The 24097-nt window shown below is 35.4% G+C and overlaps 1 protein-coding gene across 6 annotated transcripts in view; it reads left to right on the top strand.

Moving 5' to 3' along the window:
- The window catches only part of DIAPH2 (diaphanous related formin 2), a 960594-nt gene that overhangs the window by 255559 nt on the left and 680938 nt on the right, over window positions 1–24097 (top strand). For all 6 annotated transcript variants that reach the window (XM_036440044.2, XM_036440043.2, XM_036440042.2 and 3 more), the window contains 6 exons: window positions 3183–3293; window positions 8897–9015; window positions 10927–11043; window positions 13251–13369; window positions 18033–18097; window positions 21411–21515. In XM_036440044.2, the coding sequence (XP_036295937.1) occupies window positions 3183–3293; window positions 8897–9015; window positions 10927–11043; window positions 13251–13369; window positions 18033–18097; window positions 21411–21515 (636 nt within the window). The remainder of the gene's footprint in view (window positions 1–3182; window positions 3294–8896; window positions 9016–10926; window positions 11044–13250; window positions 13370–18032; window positions 18098–21410; window positions 21516–24097) is intronic.

Genomic DNA, 24097 nt, shown 5'->3' with positions numbered 1-24097 from the left:
CAAGATGGCTATTGCCACAGAGAGCAGGAGGAAGGCTTGGGTTTCCTCAGCAATGGAGGAAGCCAAGATTTCTGCCTGCCCTTGCAGGCCTAGGCCTCCACTGAAGGCTACAAATTTTCAATGATAAAAGATACATAAATCCAAAAAGAAATGGAGGCAGCCCCGGAGCTGGAGAGAGCAAGAGGGAGGCTTGGATTACCCCAAACGATGGAGGAAGCCAAGCTTTACACATACCCTGGCCGGCCCAGGCCTCCCTCTGCTGAAGGCTACAAAGTTACAATTATAGAAGATAAATAAATTCCAACAGAAATGGCTGCTGCCATGGAGCAAGCAGGAGGCTTGGCTCCGCTCCAGGCTACAAAGTTTCAATTGTAGAAGGAAAATAAACCCCAGATACCAGGGCCTCCACTTGGGTTGCCAGGGGGCGTGGCTGGGCTGCAAACCACCACAGGCCTCTTGCTCAGGCAGCCCCATGCCCCAAGGTGACTCCCACCCTGATTTGGGACACCCTTCAAGGCAAACCAGCTAGCCCCTACCACCTGTGCACCAGGCCTCTATCCTATCTAAGAAAAGAGTAATATGCAAATTGACATCACTCCAACACACAAGATGGCTGTCCCCATGAGGTCAAAGATCCTGCCCCCATGTGGACAAAAGATGGCTACCACAAGATGGCCAGTAGGGGAGGGCAGTTGGGAGGAACAACATCTACAAGGGAGAGCAGTTTTGGGTGACCAGGCCTGCAGGGGAGGGGAGTTAGGGGCAAGCAGGCTGGTAGAGGAGTGGTTATGGGGTGATCAGGCTGGCAGGCACAAGTGTTTAGGGGCAATCAGGAAGGCAGGCAGGCGAGCAGTTGGGGGTCAGCAGTCCTGGATTATGAGAGGGATGTCCGACTGTGTTAGTATGGGCTGTGTTAGTATAGGACATCCCTCTCACAATCCAGGACTGCTGACCCCCAACTGCTTGCCTGCCTGCCTTCCTGATTGCCCCTAACCACTTCTGCCTGCCAGTCTGACATCCCTCAAGAGGTCCCAGATTGGAGAGGTTGCAGGCTGGGCTGAGGAACAGCCTCCCCACCCCCCCATGCACGAATTTCATATACTGGGCCTCTAGTGTGTGTGTGTGTGTGTGTATGTATATATATATATATATATATATATATATATATATATATATATATATATATATAGAGAGAGAGAGAGAGAGAGAGAGAGAGAGAGAGAGACAGACAGACTCTGGAGTAGTGCCCTCACCTGGAATCTAGCCCACCACCTTTTTGTATACCAGACAACACACCAACCAATGGAGCCACACTGGCCAGGGCACAATATACCTTTTAATCTTTTCTTTCTACTTAAAAAAAAAAAATATCATAATGCTAAGTCTGGATAAGTGAAATCAAAATACATTTGAAATTCGTATTTTTGCTATTTTTATATGATTTTTGTGATACAATAAAACTTCATTGCTGCAAGCAGGCAGCTCACCACATTAGAACTTTGGGCCGTGGCTGGCCTGTAGTTTATAGTTTGCCAACCCCTAGTCTCTCTGCTTATTTAATCTTGGCAACCTCAGGAGATTGGTTCTCCCTCTGAGAAGGAAAGATGGCTTGAAGATTAGAGGAGTTACCTGGTCAGTCTGGCATCACTGTGGGGCATCCAGGAGCTGATATATTCAGGGACAGCTTTATTTATAGGTGGGAAATCAAAGAGGGGAGAAGACAGACATCAGCCTGCCACTCAAAAGAGTTCCCAGGTTCCTGGGTACACTATGCAGATAGAGTAGAGCCCATACTAACTGCTGATTTACTAGAGACCCATTGCATGAAGGTTCATGCAATAGTCCTTCCTTCCTCTGGCTGCTGGCACCTGGGACCCAGGCCTTTGCTCTGGCCTCCACCTTCTGTTTTCTGTCCAGCTGGAGTCCTCTCTGCTTCCACTGGAGTGCCACTCCTGTAGCCCCCCCGCTTCCCCTCATATCAGGTATCCCACCCTCCCGCCCTGCTGGATGGAAATTAACCCACCATCTTTGTTGGGATAATTTGCATACTCCTGATTGGCTGTTGGGTGTCATGAAGGTATGGTCAGTTTGCATATTATTCTTTTATTAGTGTAGATGGGTGTTCCCTTCTATATATACATGGCATCTTTACTAAAATTGGTATTTTCCCGGAGTTCCCTTGCAGTCAGCTCTTTGAGCACTTACTGTACCACTCATTGAATACTTTAAAAATAATTGATTTAAATGTGTGGTCTTCACTTGAACTATTAATAGGCCGGTTGCCTTAGACTCGAGCAGCATTTTAAAAAAATGCTATTCAGGAATAATATGTGGAATACCTGCCAATTAGCATTTTGTTTATTCCCATTTAGCTTTCAATTACAAGAAAAAATTCCCCTTTTATAGTAGAGAGCCTCAATATCAGAAAGTAAGAAAAGCAAAACCCATTTTCCAGTGTCAATATAATTAATGAATCACCTTCACTGGAATAGAAGCCCTTATATTTAATATGCATGGACATTAGTATTATTATAGTATCAAAGTACCTTCTAGTTGATCTTAATTCACTTTTATACATAACAAATAAATTCATATTAATCATATATTTTAATACTCCAAATTTTGTGCAAATCCATTCCAATAATAGAATAGAGAGAGTATAAATCATTATAATTATTTCTCATAAGTTATCACTGTTGCCTGATTAATATTATGGCACTTTTATAACTTTTTCCGATTTATTTTGGCAAAGTGTTTATAACCATATAGGATTGAGCCTAGTTCAACTGAGGATACCTGGATATGCAAGATACATTTCATGAGGTTTTTTTGTTGTTTTTGTTTTTGTTTTTCTCATGAGCTTTTTAAAATGCTTTTTATGCATACTGTTGGAACATTGAGTTTCTCAAGAGAGAGTTTAATATTTATTCATATTGTTCAGTAAAGCATAGAAGTACTTGACCATCCATATCTTCATTAGAATTACTCTGCACATTAGAAATTTTATTCATCTTGTTGTTTATACTTTAAAATCATAATCATTCTTAAACTTTTATAAATATTTGCATTTTCTTATTTTTATATGTATGCATGCCTTCAGTAAATAGAAAAATAATGGTGTGAATGCATTAATTATTTCTTTAATTAAAAACATTAAAATAAGGGTTTATTTCTAATTGCAGGTGGCTTGCATGCAGTTTATAAATGCCCTTGTCACTTTTCCTTATGAGCTTGATTTTCGAATACATTTAAGGAATGAATTCCTCCGTTCTGGACTAAAGACAATATTACCAGTAAGTTGAGTGTACACATTTATTATGCTGATGAACTTTAACAGTTTTCATTTTTAGAGTTGCAACAGGGTAAGTAACTGTGCCTTGCTATTTTTTCTTGTAAAGCCTTAAACCTTTTGTAAGCTTTTTTAATTGCAGTAATATTAGTCCTTATATGCAGCTGACAATTCAGAATGTACCTGGTGCTATGTCCAGAGTGGTTTTTTTTTGTTGTTGTTTTTTGTTTTTGTTTTTTTCCTTCCAGAAGTCTAAAGGGAACTTCTTTTCTTTGTATGTAAATACTGAGAACATAAAAGACTACTTTTTTATTTTTTATTTTTTTGCAGTTTCAATTTTCATTTAAACATTTTTGCTTTGATAACTTACATTGATTTCATTTCTATTCCACATAAATATGTATAGAATTTTGATTAGTATATTCTTGACACATTACTTTAGTGTGGTATTCTTATTACAGGGCCATATGAACTTTTTTAAAGAAAAAACAATTCTATGGGAACATTTGCTCTAATTATAATACTGTTAAAAACATTTTTGAAATAACTTTATAGGCTTGTTCTCAGATTAATAAGCAGGCCTATTCTTTGAATACAAATGCAACAATTAATGACTTTATATTTTATTTAATATGTTAATTGAAGAACAATTTTCCCCAGACCATAGTACTTTTAAAGGAGACAAATAAAATCTCACTAGTGTCTTCATTTAAGCTACAGAGGTCACACCTGAGAAGTAAGAAGTAAAAGTAAAAAAGAACGGAGGAAAGAAAAAAATGTCCATATAAGACTTGGGGTACACTAGAAATACCAAAATAAGGGGCGTTTCCTGGTGAGGAACTAGAATGGAGTATGAATCAACTGCTTGTGTTGTGACAATCCTAACTGAAATTAGTTGAAACACATCATCATAAAATGGACGATTGGGTCTATTGAAACCAGTTTTCATCAGGCGTGTGATTGTCTTCATTTTAGAAATTTCTATGTCACTTTCACATTGAATGTTTCTTTAACCCCTGAATTTAAAGACCAAGGAATTGGTTGTAGTTAATTAAGGCAACATTTTAAGTGACGCGTAGAGAGGTTTCAATACACAGTTAATATATATAGGCACATTATATAACTAGATCTAGTGTGTGCAACACATTTATTCTTGTTTTGTCACAAATTTGTCTTCATGAAAAGTCTTTGGCCTTCAGTAGCTAGAGATAATGTTATAGTCTTGATTTTAGTTTGCTTTTGAGTTGTCTATTCACTGGTTTTCATGCTTGTCCTCCCTGAATTAGTCCTCTGGTTCTGGGAGAGGAATAATGCTTGAGGGCACTTGTTAGCTTGTGGCTCCTTAACATCCTCTGCTCATTTACTAATATGCTGTGTTTTCTGCCTTAGTTGTTATTACCCCTCCACCTCTTATTCCTCTGTGTCTATTTATAATTGAACAAACATTTTTGCCTTATATTGCTGAATGGCTGTCAAGTATACTGTGGCTCTCAACTTTTTAAGTCCTCATTTTTTTTTTTTTCAGAAAGAATATGTACTGTAGCTCTTGCACTGACCTTTTACACTTTTGTCTGGATGTCTTAATTTCTGCTGGGTTTAGTGGTCTCATGGTAGGTTCTTTTTTTTATTACAGTGACAGCTAAGATTTTGCATCAGTGTTTCTAAGCTACACTTTCCCATTGGCCCTATAGCCATATAAAAACCTCTTGTGGCACCATGTGCTTCTTATATATGCATTCTTAAATATTCCCAGTTACATTTTTCTTTAAGTATCACACCTCTTTAATATGTCCTGCTTCTCAGGTCTCGGTGATTCTAAAGCAGGAGAAATGTGGAGAGTGTCATGTTTCTGTTTCCTAAAGTTTTGAAATAGAAACTACAAGGATTCTCAATTTTCTTTTTGTCCCTAAAACAACAGAGAGAAATATGGCCAAATATGCCTCTGGTTCTAAGCTACAACCTTGGTCATGTTCCCCTAAGAAGAGACTATCAAGATTTAAAAATATATATATTTTTTTGATTTTTTACAAAGAGGAAGAGAGAGGGATAGAGAGTTAGAAACATCTATGAGAGAGAATCATCCATCAGCTGCCTCTTGCACACCCCCTACTGGGGATGTGCCTGAAACCAAGGTACATGCCCTTGACCGGAATTGAACCTGGGACCTTTCAGTCCGCAGTCTGATGCTCTGTCCATTGAGCCAAACAGGTTTTGGCGAGACTATCAAGATCTGATTGAGGGTGGGGAAGAGGTGTTTGGTTTAAAGAAAAATTATTTCCAGGTATTTCTGATGTAGAAGATAAGAACCTGAATTCAGGCAGACCCCCTGAGAATAGAGATTCTAGAATAAAGCAGCCAATTACACATGGCCATGGCTAACATTAGTAGTTGGTATATGGATAAAAAATTATTACTATCTGGAATCATTAAGTGATGGGGGAAAATAGTTCTTAGTACTTCAGTAGTCCCTGAGACCACTATAATGTTATAATAGAGTAAAACATTTTTTCATATAATTATCAGACTCCTCAAGGACAATTATTTTAATATAATCCGTATAAAATTAATTTCAAAATTCCTCCATCTCCATGGATAAGTTACAGTTTTTAAAGGGGGTTTATATTTCATTTATGTGGAAATTCACTTTTCATAAATTTGCTATAGTAATTTAGGATAAATGAGTCACTATAAAATGATTTTTAAAATGGTATTTGCAGGTGCCTCTTTAGCGCAGTAGGTAGTGCATCAGTCTCATAAAATGGTATTTGCTCTATAGTTAACTTATATTGATTTCTTGTGAAGCCCCCATTGACCTTTTATTTTAACATAGGAAAATATTAGGTAAATCAGATATGAAAATGAACATGAAAATAAGAAGTTGTGTCTGTGGACAGCAGGCATTCTTAATCTCGTTAAAAAGACTAGTAATCCCTTTCTTATTCTTCTGAAGAATCCTTATTCTTTTGCATTCCAGTATTTAAATATATTTTTATTGATTTCAGAAAGGAAGGGTGAGCGAGAGAGAGAGAGAGAGAGAGAGAGAGAGAGAGAGAGAGAGAGAGACAGAGACAGAGAGAGAGACAGAGAGAGAGACAGAGAGATACGACAATGATAAGAGAGAATCATTGATCAGCTGCCTCCTGTGTGCCCCACACTGGGGACTGAGTGCACAATCCAGGCTTGTGCCTTGACCAGGAATGAACTAATACCTCCTGGTTCATAAGTTGACACTCAACCACTGAGCCATACCAACTGGGCAGAAGTATATTATATTATAGAGAATTATATGTTTCAAATAATCTGCCTAAAATGGTCCATATCTATACACCTAGTCTGTTTAAATAAATAACTGAAACATATTTATAATATTTCACACAATTAGTAATAGTGTAATTTAGTAATTTTATAATATTCTACAATTAAGTTTTTAAAAATTTAATTTATTGAAGGATACTGGTTAACAAAATTATACAGGTTTCATGTGTATAATTCTACAACACATCATCTGACATTCTCCATTTTTAAACATAAAACTTTATGGCCAAATCCGGTTTGGCTCAGTGGATAGAGCGTCGGCCTGCGGACTGAAAGGTCCCAGGTTCGATTCTGGTCAAGGGCATGTACCTTGGTTGCGGGCACATCCCCTGTAGGGGGTGTGCAAGAGGCAGCTGATGGATGATTCTCTCTCATTGATGTTTCTAACTCTCTATCCCTCTCTTTTCCTCTCTGTGAAAAATCAATAAAATATATATTTTTAAAAAATAACAAAAAAAACTTTAGTTATGCATTTTCATTTACTTTACAGGATATTTGTCACAATTGTGATATGTAAAATATTATTATTTATTAAGTGATTATTTTATTAATTATTTGTGGATATACTAGTATTTTTCATAAAGTTGGATATTTGACTGAAATAAAGTTATATACAGGGTATCCCAAAAATATAAGATTTATATTCTAAATGTGTTAAAAGTTGTTTCTGCAGTAGCCAGCATATTAGGTATGTCTGGCTTCTGCTGTTTTCTGAACAGAATTCAGAAATCAGGTGATAATATGACCCACAATTTTATAATTTTGCATTCCAGTAAATGATTTCATTCCCCTTCTAAGTGGAAAACAAGACCTAAAACAAGTTATTACTAAAGAGGAAACTAGTATAAATACATTTATTTGTTATCTACACTAATAAAAGAAAAATATACAAATTGGCAGTACCTTCGTGATGCCCACCAGCCAATCAGGAGTGAGTATGCAAATTAACCCAACAAAGATGATAGGTTATTTTGCATATTCAGGTCCCTAGTGGTACAGGCAGGATGCTTGCATCATCCACATGGTGATGATGCAGACGTTCCACACTGCCCCAGCAACTCTGAGCCTCTGGGCAGCCTGGGAAGACAAAAAGGTGGCTCCGGATGGAGCAAAGGCAGTGCCAGCATCCAGGGGAAGGAAGGCCAATCCTTGCATGGATCTTCATGCAACGGGCATCTAGTATACTTATATGATATTATATAGATATATATTAATAAGTATTTTTATATGCTATTTAGGTAAATTTTCAGTTGATTATTATGTCTAAGAATGTTATAATAACACATCTAGAAATTGCATAATTTTGTGTTTGGCTCTAGTACTTGCTATTACATCTCCATTTATAATTGTTCTATTGAATAAAAATAGAAACAAGAAATGCATCCCATTTTGTTTTATTGATCTAATTTGAAGTACATCATGCTTACATTTCCTTTCAGAGTTCAAGCTCAGCTCTGAAAATCCTAGTCCCACTTTTGGTATCACTCTTGAGCATCCACAGTTGTGATTATCCATTTGGGTTTTGAAAGCTGCAACTTAATGGACACATATTAAAAGCTACCCTTGGTGATATATATTAAGCCTAACAATCTCTAGTGTGGCATGCTTCCAAAGATTTCATTTATATTATTATTTTGAAAATTATCAGAGGTGTGTAATGCATGTGCTTATAATGTATTACAAAAACAAATCTTTGATGCCCAAGTTGGTATTTTGTGATTGGACTAAGCAAATGTGGAAGGTGGGGGAGGAAGCTAGATAAGCATCCTGATAAAAAGGCCTTTTTACTTTAAATCATAAAATATCATTTAAAATAAACCTGTTTATTTCACTTTTCATGCCATACTTGGGACTGTTGTGCTTGAATATATCCTTGTATTTGTTCTTGATTAATACAGTTTTTCTATATTTGCATTGTTGCCAGAGGCATATGCGAATGTTTTAACTGCATAAGTTTTTTTGTCATCTTTAGTTAGTGTGCTTAGTCAAAACGACAGCATTTAATTTGGGTTGTTAGCAAATAGTTTTTTCTTTTCCTTTGTCAAAGTGATTGTTAATTTTTTAATGTAAATAATCAAAATCCTGGGCATGAAAAGAAAATGCAATGAGGTTCTTTTATTTTAAAATAGAAAAACGTAGCACTTCTACTTTCTTTTAGGAAACCAAGTGTGTAGGGTCAATATTTGAATTGCTTCTGTGTATATAAATGAATAAAAGTGTCTGGCCTTTATTACCAAAATATTCTGTTGTCAAACTGTTATTCATCTGCTAAGTTTTATGTTTAAATGTTAGGATCTGAAAGAAAAAGAGAATGATGAGCTTGATATTCAGTTGAGAGTATTTGATGAAAACAAAGAGGACGACCTAACTGAGTTATCACATCGTCTCAACGACATTCGAGCAGAAATGGAATATCCTTTTGACAAGCCAGAAAAATCGTTTTGCATGCATTGTGAAAAAAAGATTTGTGCATGATATTGTGAATCATTATTAGAATTCTTATCTGCAAGCCCAATTTACATCCATTTATTTATATTAGAACCTCACTGTGATGCTGTCCTGGAGACTCGTGTTGAGGAACTGCCTGACTGGATGATTTACACAGGTTATATTGAAATCTGCACAGTGGTGGTATGTTCTCCTCCATGGTCTTGAAAAGAAAGAGCCTAAAGAAATATACCTCATACATAAAAATTTCTGGGGGGAGGGGGATTTCACTGAGTTCATATGTGACTATAGGTAATATACTTTTTCAGTTTACTAAATGGTACTCAGTGGTTTAGAAATGTAATTCAATTCAAATTAGTGCCCGATTGTCCAAATATTTTGGTCCCTTAGCAAAACAAAGAAATGTTTAGATGTAATAGTATCTGACTATAATAAGGCTGTGTGATAGAAGCATTCAAGTGAAATACAAACTGGTGTAAAATCTTGGCTATGGCAGTTATTTAATATGAAATGATTTTATATTTTAAAGATGGTTGTCACAGCATTGGTTGCCATTTGTTTCACACCCATTCATGTTCTTCCTTTTGGATTCTGGGGAAATTGGGACATACTTCAGAACCAAAATGACCTTGAGATGGGCTTTTTTTTTTCTTTTCTTTTTTTTTTTTCTGTGATGCCTTCTTTCCTCTTCCTCCCCTCTCAAAAATACCTGGAAGTTGTATTCCTCTTTTTGAAAACTCCCAAAATATTTTGTTTGTATCTGTTTATTAATGTACACTTCTATGCCTCTTAAGATTGAGGTCAGAAATGTTGTATTTCATCTTTTTCTTCCAATGCTTAGATTGAAGTGTCTTACCCATAAGTAATGGATAAAGAGGTATGCAGCAAATAACAATTTTGTATTATAGATAATTTCTCATAAATTTTAATCTATCATTAGTGACTCCAGTCTATAGGGTGTCTATAATATTAAATGTTTTATGTCAATTAGTAAATATATTGCTTTTTTGCTTTATATAGATTTTTCTTATAATCAAACTTCATCAGAAAGCTATTTTTTGACCCATTTTGTAACCATGTAAAGGATCTTATGAGACTTTAACACAGTATTCTTACATGCAGTCTAAAGAGTGATCTAGCATACACTTAATTCTACTTCACTAAAAATGTTGACATTTTAGGTTATTTTTAGGATGTTGGATTACATCTCCTCTCCTACCTTTCTTTTGTATTGATTTTCCTGATCCAGTTTCGAAATATGTTTTCTAGTTTATTAAAAGTATTTGAACTTCAACCATTCTTTTTATATCCTGAGAAAAATGTTCCAAGTTTCATTCTTTATTATCCATGTTTTATTGAATGATGAAATACAAAGAAATACAAATAATAATAATTTCAGATTTCATTAAGTATTTCATCTGTATAAAATAAAACTGGTTTGTGATTTTTTTATCAATCCACAGAATGCTCATTTATCTTTCTATTTTATGTCATAGTAAAAATAGAGGAATAGTGGCTTTCATGAACAATATAGGCCCTCCCTCTATCACAACTACAGAAAGCTCAAGAGAAAACCATTTGCATTAATGGCATTACTGTTCCATTGATACCAGCTATAATCTGGAGTTTAAAATATAATGGATAACTGATCACTTAAGGTTTTGATGGTTGAATGGTCTTAGAAATACTCTTCAAATCTATCTTTCTTGTCAAAATATTAACATGATTCCATACATTATGTTTCTTTATATAAACAATGCAATACAGGAACATAGAATTAAAGGTTTAGAAACAGTACTAAAAACAAAATGATACATCAGTGAATTTAAGTTTCATGAAAAATATTTATTTTTTTTCCTTGACTTACTTTTTACTGATATGAATGAAGTATACCATCTTCTGTATAATTTGTTGAAGGACACAGCTGCTGAAAATTACTTACTTTCCATTCTACAACATTTTTTGCTTATCAGAAATGATTATTATATCAGGTAAGAAGTAGTTCTCAAAGTACTACTTGTATAAGTTGAATTAGATATAAAGGAAAATTAACTATGTAGTGGGGCCTAGGCAGTCTATGCATATATGCATTCAGAAGTGTAAGAGCTTTATGACTTAAGGTACCATTTTGTAAATGGTATTCATTTCTTTTTTTTGGGGGGGGGGCAGAATAATTTATTTATAAAAATGGGGTACCCAAGTGACAGGACTTTTAATAGCAATGAATCCAAATATTTTATTGACCCTATGATGAATTTGCTAGATAATTGTAACACAGGGTCAGCACTATAGAATCTATGGTAGAACCTTTAAGTTCTTATCTTTAATAAGTAAAGTTTCACTATTTCTAGTTTATGGTATTTTTCTAGTAATAGATATGTTATTATCTAAGAAAATAATGCTAAATTTCAGCTTTATATTCACTAATATAATTCTTCAAAATAAATGATTATGAGAAGAATCCATATGGTTAGACATTTCAGAGTCTAATAACTAGGACTATATTTGAAAGCCAAAAAGTTAGAGAAATGTTTCTGAGTGACTGAAACTATCCATTAGGTGATGACCTTGATCTTATATTTAACTGTTTCAGAAACTCTTAGTTGTTCTTCATAGTCAATATGCATGACATTCTGGCAACCTAGGCTTTCTGATTTCTCAAAACTTGATTAATGCAGAAAGGAAGGCTACCCTGAGGCCAGGTACAGTTGCAACAAAAATGAAAGTTCTAAAGCCACATAGAAAACTCTTATATAGTTCAGACCAGTATAATAACTGATGACATCATGATATTTCAGAGACATAGAAAAATGTTTAAAATATTAAATGTTAATTTTTTAAAAGTAGGAATGATGGTAATATACTTGAAATTATTGTTGTTTTATAAAATCAGTTCTGGTGATTAAAGGGATACTGTGGCAGTGTATATGCAGTTACCTGGGGAAATTGTGCAATGCCTCCCATTTCTCAGTAAGTGATGAAATGAGAACTTGCTCTAATATGTCATCCTTTTCATCCTGAGAACATCCATGCAAGGTGGAATTGCCTGTTCTCAAAGAGAACAATTGTGTTTTCCTTATTTACCCAAAGAGGCATTGACTAGACTGACTATAATCTGATATCAATTAACGTAGGCCTTAAGATGACTTGAAAGAACCTAAGATCTGTAATATACAGAGTGGGCAAAAGTAGCTTTACAGTTGTGAGTACACAAAACAGTTTATTCTTTCTTATTTATTTCTCTTATAAAAGTAAACCTACTTTTGCCTGCCCCTATATATTACTATTTATTTTCATTCTTAATATTATCCCTATGACAAAGGACATGTAAGAACAATTTGAATCTTTTTGGCTTCATTGGAAAACTTTTAGTAGATTGGTTAGTTATTAGCACACACTTTTAGGAATGTTTATTTAATAATTTGTGTATAGTAGTATCTCTTTCTGATTTTTCTTTGTTGAATTAATTCACCATTGATTAATACTCAATTTTCCCCAAATATTAATGTAAAAAGTGTCTTTAAAAATTTGAATGTATGCAAGTGGTCATTTTAAGGCCAGAATTACCATGGTAGATTACAGAATTAAGATATGTTTTAAAACCTTAGACACTTTGAACAAATTGAGGCTCTAGCCATGCATATTAAGTGTGTATGTGACTATAAAATGGATCTTTTAAAATATGTTCATAGGTAGATCTTTGAAATGGTCTGTAGCATAAGTGGCTCAGTCCAGTTTTGTAAGCTGTTACAGCTAATCTTGAGTAAAAGTATTGGAGTAAATTCAAGACATTGCTTGCCATCGAATGCCAAGATACCCATCCCTCATTGAAATTGAGAACATGTAGAAGCCTAGGACTGTTTCCATGGATATGGGAATATGAAGTCATTTGTTTTCATTAACTTTAGGAACAACAGCTTACTTTTAAGTATGTTGTTCCTGAATCCCTGAAAACTAGAGTATTAAGTCACTAAGTGTTCACAGTTAATTATTTCATAATGGGTTTTGCACTATAATGTACAGACCGTCTTTGAATGTGGGCATGTTTCTTCTAAGGTAGTCTAATGACTGGAATGATTTTTTTTTTTAAACAGTGCTAGAGAAAGACATGATTATTTTACCACAGTGAATCAACTCTTAAGAAAATTGATTTGTGTAGGTAGAAAAGGTATTTAAGAATACTTTTCCTTTTTTTCAGGCCACAGTATTACAAAATAATTGAGGAGTGTGTTTCTCAGATAGTGCTGCACTGCAGTGGTATGGACCCCGATTTCAAGTATAGACAAAGATTAGACATTGATTTAACTCATCTGATAGGTATGTAATATAATCCTTAATGTTCTTTGATTGTATTATACTCTCTTCTGTAAAATAAGCACTTTTCAAAAGTATATCTCTTACTGAACTTTATTAATATCTAATAAATCAATGTTTCTATGGGTACTCAATCACTATAATTATTATTACAATATCATGAGAGTTCTGCCTGTGTGACTGAAAATATGAACTTATGTTACAGGTTTCAACTCTCTTGAATTCAGTTTAAAATTAATACTCTACAAAAATACATTGTATTATTATTCATGAATGCCTTGCTGTTTAGAAACATGATTCTAAAATAATTTGATTCTGTTTATATTGGTACCTTAATGGTTTTATAGAAATCACATGTACAATATGGTCTAATTAATAATATAGCTTTGCTATTCATGTTCAAGATTGAGTAAAGAAACACAGCGTTATTTAGTAACTTAAGACCTTTTAATTTATCAAAGTAGAACAATTATATTTCCAGACTTTGAGCTAGAAAAGAATTTCAGAAGTTTATGTTCATCTACTTGGATTGCTGAGGAAATCCCTTATATCATCCTATACTCCTAATTAGCTATACTTTCTGGAACAATCTCTGGATGATGTGAAACCTCTCTTGTGAAATATGCTGTGCGATCTGACCTTACAGTTAAATAGTTTTATTTATACCTAGTCAAAATCACTATTGCTAAGATTCAAGCATAAATTCATCCTACATAATACAAGAGTGATACGCAAATTAACCATCACTCTGCTATGCCACGCCCACCACCCAATCAGAGGGAGTATGCAAATAAACTCACCCAAGATGGCTATGGCCACAGAGAGCAGGAGGGAGGTTTGGGTTTCTCAGGTAATGGAAGAAGCCAAGCTTTCCGCCTGCTCTTGCTGGCCTAGGCCTCCACTCAGGGCTACAAAGTTTCAATTATAGAAGGTAAACAAATCCAAACAGAAATGGTGGCAGCCACAGAGCTGGAGAGAGCAGGCTAGGGTTGCCCCCAGCAACGGAGGAAGCAAAGCTTTCTGCACACCCTGGCCAGCTCAGGCTTATGCTTAAGGCTACAAAGTTTCAATTATAGAAGGTACATAAGTCCCAATAGTAATGGCTGCCGGCCACAGAGTGAGCAGGAGGCTTGGCTCTGTTCCAGGCTACAAAGTTTCAATTGTAGAAGGTAAATAAATTCCAGATACCAGAGCCTCCGCTTGGGTTGCCAGGGGGTGTGGGTGACCTGCAAACCACCACAGCCCCTTGCCCAGGCCACCCCTTACCCCAAGGGAACCGCCACCCTGATTCAGGACACTCTCCAGGGCAAATCAGCTGTCCCCCATCCATGCACTAGGCTTCTATCCTATCTAATAAAAGAGTAATATGCAGATTGACCATCACTCTCACACACAATATGGCTGCCTCCATGTGGTCAAAGACCCTGCCCCCATGTGGATACAAGATGGCCACCACAAGATGACCAGCAGGAGAGGGAAGTTGGGAGGCACCAGGCCTGCAAGGGAGGGCAGTTGAGAGGGACTAGGCCTTCAAGGGAGTGCAGTTGGTGTTGATCAACCCTTCAGGGGAGGGCAGTTAGGGGTGACCAGGCTGGCAGAGGAGGGAAGTTGGGGGCAAACAGGCTGGCATGGGAGCAGTTAGACATCAATCAGGCTGGCATGGGAGTGGTTAGGGGGTGATCAGGCTGGCAGGCAGAAGCGGTTAGGGGCAATCAGGAAGGAAGGCAGGCAGGCAAGCATTTGGGAGTCAGCAGTCCTGGATTGTGAGAAGGATGTCTGATTGCCCGGTGGGATCGGGCCTAAATGGGCAGTCAGACATTCCTTGATGGGTCCCAGATTGGAGAGGATGCAGGCTGGGCTGAGAGACACTCCCCCACCCCTGTGCACGAATTTCGTGCAATGGGCTTCTAGTATGTCTAAACAAGAAGTAAACAACAGCTGTTGAATGCCAATTATACATATATTTTTCATGCCATAGCACAGAGAAGATGCATAGTAATATTTAGAGATGAATTCCTTATTATTATTTATCACTAGAGGCCTAGTGCATGGATTTGTGCACCACTGGGAGTCCCTCAGCTTGGCTTGTGAGGATTGGGCTGACCCTGGCTCTCCAACATTCCCCAAGGGGTCCCAGATTGTGAGAGGGTGCAGTCCAAGCCTGGGGACCCCAATGATGTACTATTGGGGTCAGGGAGGGACCATGGGAAGGTTCTAGGGCATGTCTAGCCTGTCTAGCCCAGTCCCGATCTGCCTGTCCCCAGCAGCAAGCTAACCTACCAGTTGGAGCATCTGCCCCCTGGTGGTCAGTGTGTGTTATAGGGACTGGTTGAATGGTTGAACGGTCTGACACTTAGCATATTAGGATTTTATTATATAGGATGTATTTTAAAAAAATTATTGGAGAGAGAGGAAGAAGGAGAGGGAGAGAAAGTGGTGGTGGGGGACGGATAGAGAGAGATACATCAACTTTGTTGTTCCACTTATTTATGCAGTTGTTTCTGATATGCACAATGACGGGGGATTGAACCTAAAACCTTGGATTATTGGGAAGATGCTCTACCCAGACATGGCTATTCTTTTCTTGTTTTAAAACTCCTGCTTCCTTACTCTAAGCAATCTAGAGACTTATGTAATGGAATAAAGCACCAAACTCACTTCTCAGCTTAATACGTGAAATTATCATGGAGCATTTGTATTACAATAATTTTTCCATGCTAACCTTTAAAATCAGACTTTGATAATTTTTCCATATAAACCTTTAAAATGGGACTTTGAGTGTCTCTATAACATTCAATTTTATGGAATGCCATATCATATTAATTAGTTCCTTCTTATTGTACATCTAGATTATTTACAGTTTTTCAGAACTAAAAATGAATCTCATGTGAACATTCTTTATATAAATGTTTGGATTTTCCTCATTTTTTCTTAGGATTGATTTCTGTAAGCGAGGGTATGAATTTTGAAGGCAAAATGCTTTTTGCCTTGCCCAGCAATTAATGTGAATGCTGGTGTCACTACATATTTTTTTTTTTATTGAGCTTCAGTAATTTATTTTATATTTTTAGAAAATTATAAGGGACCATTTCTAAATATTTGTATTGTTTTATAATCTCTTATAGACTATAATTGGTACACATACTCTGCTGTTGAGTTTGGCTAGCTCATTCAGTGTTCACAGACATTTGTTTTGTGTACTGTATGCCAGGTATTTATAATTGTGTACTGTTATCCAAAGTACTAGGGTGGGGCGAGATGAAGGGACCAAGTGAGAGAGGATAATCAGCATCGTAGACTTGTTATTACTGGAACAATTTACTGAACTTTTTAGGCTTCAGTTTCCTCAATTGCCAAATTCATATAAGTCAAATATATGTGTGGTTCTTAATATTTTATGGTAAGAGGCCCATTGCAGTAGCTGATGAATGCTTTGGAACTTTCATTAGAACGTGTACACACACAGACATGTGAGTCCGCAAACACACATGTACATGTGCATTCACAAGAATTTTCAGGTGCTTAAAGAACTTCTAGGAAATTTATGAATCTCTGTTTTAATATCATCTGGATTTAAAGAGAATAGAGTCTCTTCTGATTTCACAATTTTGTAAGTCTTGTATTTTTTTTATAAATCATATCCTATTCCTGCCTAATTTCTGATACCTGATACCTTCTGATTGAGATTTAAATAAAGATTATTACCAATCATTGCCAGCACAACATAGGTCTGGCCCCTCTTTGATCTTTCATTTACCAATTTTCTCCTTGGTTGCCTTGCTCCAGCCACACATTTCTTTAATAAAGTAAAAGAAAAAAGAAAAGCAATATTGAGGTATTCTAGACATAAGAAAAATGACCCATCTTTAAAGTACACGATTTGATAAGATTTTGACATTTAGTTTTATTTAACACCACTATCACAGTCAAGATAATAAACAAATCTATCACCCCAGAAAGTTAAAGCTGTTATGACATTCATATGCAAGTCTGGGTATAGATATACATTTTTATTTTGGGGGGATAAATAAATAGGTGTGGCATGGCTAAGTACAGAAGAGACTGTATGTATGATAAGAAAAATATTGTCCAAAAGAAGTTCTTCACTTATTTATAGTCTGAAGTGTTTGATTAGATGTGAGAAGTTTAATGTTTATTTCCTTATTTATAGAATATATTCTGCCCCCATTATAATTTATTTAAGTGAAGTGTTTATTTGGGAAACCTGAATTAATTAATGTTATTGTATCTCTACCTCTAGCCTTATTTTAAAGACCATTTTGAGTTTTAATAATCTTAAGCATAGATTCTGTGGGACCTATCTACCCATAATAAGCTACAAACCAATTTATAAAGAATTCTGTAATTATGAAAGTTGCAAAATAATTAAATACCTTAAAACAATGATAATTTAGTCAAATATACTGTATATTTGGATGCTTGGTTTTATGCCTCAACAGTACTATCACTGAATTCAGTTAGTATGCAAAAGAAAGAATATTTATGGTGGTTTATGTTTTCTGTGGTCTAGGTCAATTTCCCTTTAATAGTGATTGGCATATGGATGATTGTCTCACTCTACACAGTAGAGTTGCAGGCTGGCAGCCATATTTTGCCTAGAGATCTGATGCAATAATTTATAAGTTTTTTTTTTTAATTTTAATAGATTCTTGTGTAAACAAGGCAAAAGTTGAAGAAAGTGAACAAAAAGCTGTGGAATTTTCAAAGAAGGTAAGGCTTATAAAATATTAGCCATAATTATTAAAATAATAATTTAATCACAGTATTGTTCCATCTTGTTCCTTTATGTAAGGCTTTATAAATGTTGTTTCAGTAATGTAGTACTTTGTTTCTGGATTCAAACATAACTAGAGGATATTGATTTCTTTCATGATAAGATAAGGTTGCTACTGTTTCCTCCTCATCACCTTTAATCCATTATGGAAGAAATCCACTAGCCCTAGTCTACCAAAGTGATAAATGAAGGTTATAGTTAAAAGTGATCAACCAAAATATATTTCTCCATTGCTTTCCTGCAGCTCTCACAATAGGTATCTCCTTGGAGAACTGTGAGATGTTTAGCTAGTCTTATCTGTTATACTCTAAAGTCATTGCTATTAATAGCAACAGAAGGATGCAGTGTTTTCTCTCTGTGTGTGGGTTTCTCGCTGCTTAGACTTACTTTCTTTGTATTTTATAATCGTTTTTAAATGATGCTGCTGCTTCATGTAGTCTTGGTGCATTCTGAGGTTCTTCTTATGTAAATGCCAGCTTTTTAAATATTTTAATTTCATTAAGATGTTAGATTGCCTTTTCCTTTTTTTCTGAAAGCATAGTTAGAATTTTATTAGCCTGTACCAAAGGTTGCATTTTTGTTGTTGTTGTTCTAGACACTATGAAGTGTTAGTATGGTATTTCTCTGCTGCTGGTGGCAGGGAGAAGGACTGAAGCACAAGTGTAAAGGCTTTCTAGTTTTCAGCCTCTGACAACAAGATAAAGTACTTACATATTGCTGTCTCTTCAAAGTTATGTCTTACCTTGGAGATTAGATAATCACTTTTGCTATCACTCTAGAAATTATAGAGTGTTACTGAAGTTACTTCAGGGCATCTGAAGAAATGTCTTTGCTCTTTCAGTTACTAGAATAGATTTTTAAGAGCTTGAGCATAAAATGTTTGTGTGGATATGCCATTTTTATTGGGGAAAGAAATTGTATGCTTTTGATTAATAGACATTTATATTTCTAATGTTCTTGTTTTAAGTAGCACATTTAAAATTTTCTGTGAAAATCTTAGAATCTCCTTAATTTTTCACTGGCACTGTGATTAGAGACCACAAGACTGGAGCAAATTGTGACAATCTATCCAATAAAGTTTTCTGTAAGCATGTTATGGGAAAAGGAGTCCTGAAATAATACAAAAAGAAATTTCAGTGTTTGGTGCTTTATTCCCATCAGCAACATTTAGAAGAAACATGAATGATTTTCCAGGGGTTGTCTGCATATTTTCTCTTATTCTAGGTGATTTTAAGAGGCAGTATAAAGCAGTTAAAAAATAGAGGGAGAGAGAGAGAATGAGGGGCGCTAGAATGAGAAGCAGTAGTTGTAAGATCTGATCTCTGCTTTGCCACTAATTAGCTGTGACTTTAGGTAAGCCACTTACTCTCCTTGGATCATAGTTTTTTGTTATTAAAAGGAGTGGATAAATTTAGTGGATTTATAAGTCTCCCAGCTCACACATTTCAGATTTCTCTGATTCCTTCTGTGGGTTTATAGATAAAGATTGTTTCCAGCAGAAACACTGTGTGCCTCTCTTCAAAAGTACTAGCAAACAAACCTTTTATAAGGGAAAACTATAGTGTGCTTGTGTAGACACCATGTTTGACAAGCACATAGGAGAAGCTACCTTTGAGAGGAGGAGAAGAGTATAGTATCAGATATATCTTTTTTTTTTAATTGAGATAACATTGGTTAATAAAATTATACAGGTTTCAAGTGTGTCTTTCCATAATACACCATTAGTGTATAGTATTGTATTGTATTGTATTGTATGTTTGCCACCCTAAGTCAAGTCTCCTTCCATTACCATTTATCCCCCATTTATCCTCTTCAATAGAGAAAGTAATGAAGTATCTTCTCTGAACTAGGAAACAAGGTCATTTGCTGACTGAAGGATCCCCATGGGATGGGTTTGGAATTTGAAGTTAGGATCAGCCTCTCTGGGACATTTTCCTAGGACTCAATTAGACATGAATAAATTAATTAATTAATATTACAAATTTGACCAAAACACTGTGATTATCCAATTTACTCACCCACTCTTTCTTCAGACTAGGATCTGAGTGGCATTTTATAACTTCCAAAGGTCAAATCTACTGTGAGGATGAATATGTATTAGTGTAGTGAACATACTTTTATGTTTTACAATCTCTAAAGATAATTTTGTACAGTAAAAGATCAAAACAGAAATAAGATCATTGGAATAATGTGTAGACTTCTAGAAGTGACTCTAAGTTATACTGATAATAAAGGGCAAATGTTCTATAGCTAGGTATAAGCAGTATTCTAAGTATGCAGGCTTGTTTGGGCCTGCTTACAGCTCTGACTAGAGTGTGAGCTGGGCAGGATACAGTACATGGGAACTCACCATTCAGATGGTCTCTTTGGCTTAGCATACTTTAACCTCTTATTTTCTCTCTTATAACATTTAGACAAATGTTTTGGTTAACCAACTAGAGGAGAATGCCATTATGGCATATTTCTCTCTACTGTCAGATTTCAAGAAGCACTACGTTTTGGATGTTAGACAATTAAGATTATAATATAAATATTTTCATTTGTGTTAACGCACATCCATTTGAGTGTTCTAAAAGGTGCAATCTCTTTTCAAGTTAGATATAATTAAGGAGTTGAACTGCTTGATGGTTAATTTTTAGGTTTCATTTTTCTATTTGAATAAATTTGAAAGTATGGAATGAAATATTAAAAAAAGAATAATTCTAAAACCCAACTTGCAATAACAGAATAGAAAGATCAATTACATATGAAAAGAGACTTCTCAGTTCACCCTTTTAAGCTGTGTTTTGTATTTTTTTTATTGATTTTTAGAGAGAGAGAGAAAGGGATGGGGGAGAGAGAAATATTAATGATAAAAAAACATTATCGATTGGCTGTCTCCTACACACCCCCCCACTGGGGATTGAGCCCACAACTCAGGCATGTGGCCTAACCAGAAATTGAACCAGTGACCTCTTGGTTCCTAGGTCATCCATTGAACCACACTAGCAGGCTGTTTTGTGTTGTTTTTTTCAGAAGTGAAAATGAGGTTTGTTTTTCTTGGGTTGGGTGCATATTTCTTCTTTACTACTACCACAGCAATACTCAACCCCCACTTAATTGTCATGAGAATAATGAAGCTCTGATTTTTTTAGTGACCTAGGAATTCAGAGAAGCAAAAGACATTCCACTTACTTAATACCTAATGTTGTTTAAAACTTTCTTGTAACTGCATTATGAAGTGTACATTTATGGTGCTGATCATTGCAGTTTGACGAAGAATTCACAGCTCGGCAGGAAGCTCAAGCTGAGCTTCAGAAAAGAGAAGAAAAAATCAAGGAGCTTGAAACAGAAATCCAGCAACTTCGAACCCAGGTAATGAAACAAGATATAGGCTTTGTGTCATGTCACAGTGAGGTTGATGGTAGAAATTATCTTGTTAGATGAAGGAAAAATATGACCAGAAGCAGACTTTTGGCAGTTTCACATTTTTGTTGAAATAACTACAGATTTGATTTTCTAGGACAATAAATCATTTTAATGTTTGGATAACAATAAGGCATTAGTCACTTGAACTGCGCTGAATAACCTTAATGGAATACATTATACAAGCAAAACTGTCTCTGAGATGAAATTTTCATCATGATTTGAAAAATTAGGTGCATACTCTTTTTCTTTTAAAAGTAACATGAAAGTGCTCCTTAATTTTAATTATCCCCAAAGCTTTTTGTGATCTCTTTAAATCTTGAATACCATCATTTGAAAACTTATAAACTTTGCATTTGCACTTACATTCCCTATGATGAAAAGACTCCATGTACACTTAAAATCTTAATTATACTGTCTAAACGTAATAACTGATTAAGTACTCTCAACACATTTTATGTTTTCAGTGCATATAAGAATAGTAAGATAACTTCTTAACATTGTAGATGCTGAGGTACTGGTTGATGGATTAGTTCTTTTGCTATTAGTCTACTGAAAAATGACTTTTCATAGTCACCCAAGAACTCCCAGTTACCCATTGTGGTAGCCTTTTCCTTCCCTTAACCTGTTTCATTCATTTTATTTCTTTTTACTAAATATTTATTTCTCTTTTTTGCTATTATCTGACTTCTCTTTTTACATCTCTGAGAGCTCAGTTTTTATTTTTGTTTTTGACTACCAAATGGTGACATTCACTAATGTTCTTTCCCCTGCTCTCTTTTTCTCTGTTTGTCCTTAAAGTAATATTCATTCAATATTATAATTCAAATATCACCTTTTGGTAGGTGTCAGGTCTCCTGAGTTTGTCTTGTATTTCCATCTCGTGATTACGTTTCCACATGGATGTTGAAATCAAATCCATTATCTGTGGTCACCTCTATTTTCTAAACCCAGCTTGATTTCCATTCTCACTTGTTTAAATTTTACCACAAGTTGTTTTGATCCTGAAGCTGGGGAGGGGAGTGCCTTTTCCCTGCCCTGTCATCTGACAAATTAAGCTGGCTGCTGTTTTATGACAGTTCTTTCTCCAATCCTTTTCACTTGCATCAAAACCCAGAACTGCTCCCATTACTTCCCGTTACTTTCTGCCTGGAATACTACCATTGTTTCTTAACTTTTCTTCCTGCCTATAGTCTCTTCCTCCTCAGATTCATCCTTTTTGTCAGTGGCAAATTAATCTTCCTAAAACACTGCCCTGATTATTGTCACTCTGACTTTAATATTTCCAATGGCTGCCTGTTGCATTCAGGATTAAATAAAAATCTTCTTACCAGGAATGTGAAGGCCTTCTATCATGGGCTTCCTTATCTCTCCTTTGCAGCCTAGTCTGAATGCTCCCCTAACTACAGCCTCTGTTGCAGCTAAGTCACCTTCCCTCCCTTCACATTTAGAATTTACTGTCTCCACATTCCTTCTGCCAGCATTTCCCAGACATTAGTTACAGAGATGCTAATAGGTTTTTCATGAGGAAAGCATGCCATAGTCCAATAAATTTGGTACACTTGAAATTCTCTTCTTGGAGAGTTGGAATACTCATTAGCATATTAGAGGGTCTGAGATGTCCTACATTGAAGAAACCTGTCCACTTCTTTTTCATAGAGCTTTCCCAGACTCATAAGCTAGAATCCTTTATTTCAGACCACCTGTGAACATCTCCTGGAAAATAGTGCTTTTATGAAACTTAGTCAAGAAATGTCAATTTTAATGTTTCTCTGCCAAAAATGCTCTCCCTTGTTCATCTGTGCCTGTAAAACATATTCTTTAAGGATAAGCTCAGTAAAATATCCTTTGTAAAGCTTCACCAATAACTCCATTAAGGAATTTCTGTGGACTTCTATATCACTTTTGTAGACTACTCATGTCGTATTTGTTTGCATACCTGTTTTGTTTCTTCCCCTGGAGCATAAACACCTTGAGGACAATGTCTTTACTTATTATTCTTATTTAAGGCCCTACTGCACCTGGCACAAGGCCTTACCATTTAGTGAATAGTGAGCTGATTTATTAAATGAACTAATCTGTAAAAGTGCAGAGACACAGAATGCTTTCTAGTGCACCCAAAATTGTGTCAATATGATTCATTTGCAATATTTAATTTTCAATACTCTATTGTAGCCTAATTTAGTTGTTCCATTCCTAACTGTTCATTGGAGGGAATAAAAGGGCTGATATGATTTTATATTTAAAGGCGGTTGGCATTTAATATAAACATTTGAGATTCTTTATTAAATTTGAAAAAGTATGTATTTAACTTGAGTAAAATCCTATTTTAAAATTACAGTGGCTGCTCACATTTTATATCATAAATATGATCTAATAGAGGCAAAATTTTATATTTATAAATATGTATTACTTTACTTTTCTGTTTTGATATAAAAATGGGATACATGTTTTACCTTTCAAATTATTTAACAAATCATTTTATGCACAATTTGTAGGATAATTTACTAATTCCCTGAATTTTTCAGAAA

Source organism: Pipistrellus kuhlii, unplaced genomic scaffold (genome assembly GCF_014108245.1).
Source record: "Pipistrellus kuhlii isolate mPipKuh1 unplaced genomic scaffold, mPipKuh1.p scaffold_m20_p_16, whole genome shotgun sequence".
Lineage (NCBI taxonomy): Eukaryota > Metazoa > Chordata > Mammalia > Chiroptera > Vespertilionidae > Pipistrellus > Pipistrellus kuhlii.
The sequence above is the reverse complement of the archived record's forward strand: the minus strand, read 5'-3'. Positions and strand labels throughout refer to the sequence as shown.